Genomic DNA, 2890 nt, shown 5'->3' with positions numbered 1-2890 from the left:
TTGTACAAATTGTTTTTTGCAATAATTCAAACAGCAAACAACTTGAAATACCAAAAGCTATGTTGAACTCACCTTGACTTCTCTAAGATTCATACACTCTTCCCATGAATAAAATTTCTTCTTCATTCTGCAGAAACAAAATAAAAATAGAATCAGCATTCTAAAGTAGTTGATTGGCACCAGAATTTGTATTGGTTGTGAAGTTCAGCAGCAAGAAAAAAATGTCAACATTTAGACAGAGTTACATCATTGTGCTATCAGTATTTGGTATTTGTTTTTTTTCTTTTGAAAATTTGAACAATTGTTGAAAATTTACAATTGTGCTTACAATAATCTAGGTACAATGTTATAATGTGTTGAAACCTTTAGACTATTGCAATGAATACAGACTTATGTAGTTATGAAGAAATGTGTGAATAAATTCCTGTGTGACAATGCACAGTAGATATTTAATGTAATTTCATATTCATTGTGAGCAAAAATATATGATGTACTACTAGTATGTACTGAGTAGTTCCAAAGTACAAGTTTGAGTGTCAAATGCTATATAAATAGTAGTAGTAGGGTCACTTTTTCACTTCATTTCCTCTTCATTTAACTGACGAGACATGTTTGCACAACTAAAAATAGTGTTTTTCAAAGACAAAAAATATCACAATGAATGTGAAATCTTGATAGTCTTACATAATAAAGTATAGCACTTGTGAGGAGACTTGCTGTTTCATAAGGGGAGATTGTTATCTGCTACAGACAAGTGCTGAACTAGTTGTCTAGCATATCACCACTTAGGATTAAAGTCCAGTCTCTAGTTTAACAAAACATGCACATAAATAACCATTAGCTGGAGTTGACACTGTGGTACAGATCAGAAGAGAAGTGACAAAATCAATTTTCCATTATACTATAATTTATAGAAACTAAAATCATCACTAAAACATGTATGAGACACATTTTTTGACTGACAAGATGTATAATGTTGAACAATAAGATGACAAAACTGGAACACGAATTTCATTCTCTCTGCTCATGTGACGCAAAATAACTAACAATTTATTACATCCAGACGTCAACACTTTACAGCATGTCTATGCTGAGAGTGACCTTTAAAGCGACCTTGGTCAGCACATGCAGTGACCTATTTTTGCAGGATACAGTGACAGATGGGATGTAACAACACAACACACATGTATGTGTTGCTGGTGTAGGTGTAAATATTAGATTGTATTGGGGTGGCGTTTTCATTTCTTTCAATTGAACCTGGGGTTTTCAATTGAAATGAAATCCCAAGAAATGTGCAATCTTACACATTAGGATAACATATGCCTACATGTAGTCCAGTAAATTTCTGACAACCATGGTCCATAGTTAACATACTATAGGATTCCAAGACAAGACGACCTTTTGAAAGGATAGGGCTTTTCTCCTTCACGAGTCAGAGTTTGTTGCAGGTGAATTTTCCTATAATAATAAGTATAACTTTTCATTTTTTTCTATAAGTTAGGACTCTATAAGTTATAAGATACTAAGAGCCTACAGGGCTTATTCACCACCGATTGTCACGTGACTCTTCCCCCCGGCAACGAGCATTTTCCACCATTTGGGGGTGCAACATGGTGCCTATCGCTATGGTACGCTATGCACACTCTTGGCGATAGTTGCGTATTTTGGGCCACAATCTACGTTTTGAACACTCTTCTTGTTAGTAACATTGTCCTTGGGGTTGTTCCGGCTCCATGTCCACGTCTCATGTTCTGAAGATCGGCTTTTATCTTTTTTTGCTGATCAGAAATCGGTGTGTTTTACCCTGGCGTAGGGGGCTGTAGATGGCAACGTGGGTAGCCATAAACACGTTAAATCTGTTGGACCTACTTGTCCCTTTACTCTGTGGTAAATGTCCATGTAGAACAGGGCGCTGGCAACTTGTAACACTCACCTTGTCCAGCCACAGTCGCGGCAGTGCGGACTGAGGATCGCGGCCGATGGCCCCGCAGCCTTTGCTTGTTATTATCCAGACATAGTCCGGGGCTGTTCCAAAATAGTGACCTTTTGCGTATCCCGACTACAACGTACTTGTCACCACGCAACTACCCCACAACACTGAGGCTCTACACATCCTGATACAACGCTTCCAGACTCTGAAAAGGTTTGAACCGATCCTGTGTGTAAAAACTTCTGCCCAGTACCAAATACGAAGCTAAGTCACGTCAATGGACTCCGCTAGCAGTAGATGCCGTCTCGATCAGACTGATTAAAACTCAACAAAAACGGGTCAATCCCAACAGATTTTATTTTGTTCCAGTAACAAGAGGTATGAGTGGTGGTAAACTCTTCGTGTAATAGGACAAAGGACAGTTTACCTAACGTTTGTCGGCCATTTCAACGCTTGGAAACTCGCTGTAGAGATGCACCCCAAAATGGCGTCGCACGGGACATGAGGGGTCGTGACGTCATGATGACGTGTGGTGAATAAGCTCTATACTAACAGCCTACTAAAGGTGCTCATCAAGCATATATGACAGTTCTTTGTGTTTGCGCTATTTGTCAAAACCCAAGATATTCAGTAAAATGGAAACTGTCAACTCACTTTTTGATAGCGACCATTTCCCCCGTCTCGTTGCTCTTTCCCAGCAACACGCTGCCGTACGTTCCATCTCCGACCTGCTTCATCAGCTGGTACCGATTCATGGCGGTAGGTTTTCTCGCACGCGACGTTTATTATTGTCCTCCAGAAAAAAAGTCTTGTGCACGACAAAGTGCCAGTCGGCTCTCTCCCCGGTGAATTCCTGAGAAGTTTGGTTCGTAACACGGTGTCCTCGTGTCTATCTACACAAAAGTTCTGCTGGTTTCCAGTCGTAGAAACATTTTTCAACGTTGTAGAAATCCAGTGAAG

The 2890-nt window shown here is 39.8% G+C and overlaps 1 protein-coding gene across 1 annotated transcript in view; it reads right to left on the bottom strand.

The window, feature by feature from the left end:
* The window catches only part of LOC109480792 (serine/threonine-protein kinase MAK-like), a 15628-nt gene extending 12828 nt beyond the window's left edge, over positions 1-2800 (bottom strand). The window contains exons 1-2 of the mRNA XM_019783103.1: positions 2585-2800; positions 73-127 (exon numbers count right to left, since the gene is read on the bottom strand). Of these exons, the coding sequence (XP_019638662.1) occupies positions 73-127; positions 2585-2685 (156 nt within the window). The 5' untranslated portion in view covers positions 2686-2800. The remainder of the gene's footprint in view (positions 1-72; positions 128-2584) is intronic.
* Between the last annotated feature and the right edge of the window lie 90 nt (positions 2801-2890).

This window comes from Branchiostoma belcheri, unplaced genomic scaffold (genome assembly GCF_001625305.1).
Source record: "Branchiostoma belcheri isolate BF01 breed outbred unplaced genomic scaffold, Haploidv18h27 scaffold52, whole genome shotgun sequence".
In the NCBI taxonomy this organism is placed as follows: domain Eukaryota; kingdom Metazoa; phylum Chordata; class Leptocardii; order Amphioxiformes; family Branchiostomatidae; genus Branchiostoma; species Branchiostoma belcheri.
This window is presented reverse-complemented; position numbering and strand designations above follow the sequence as displayed.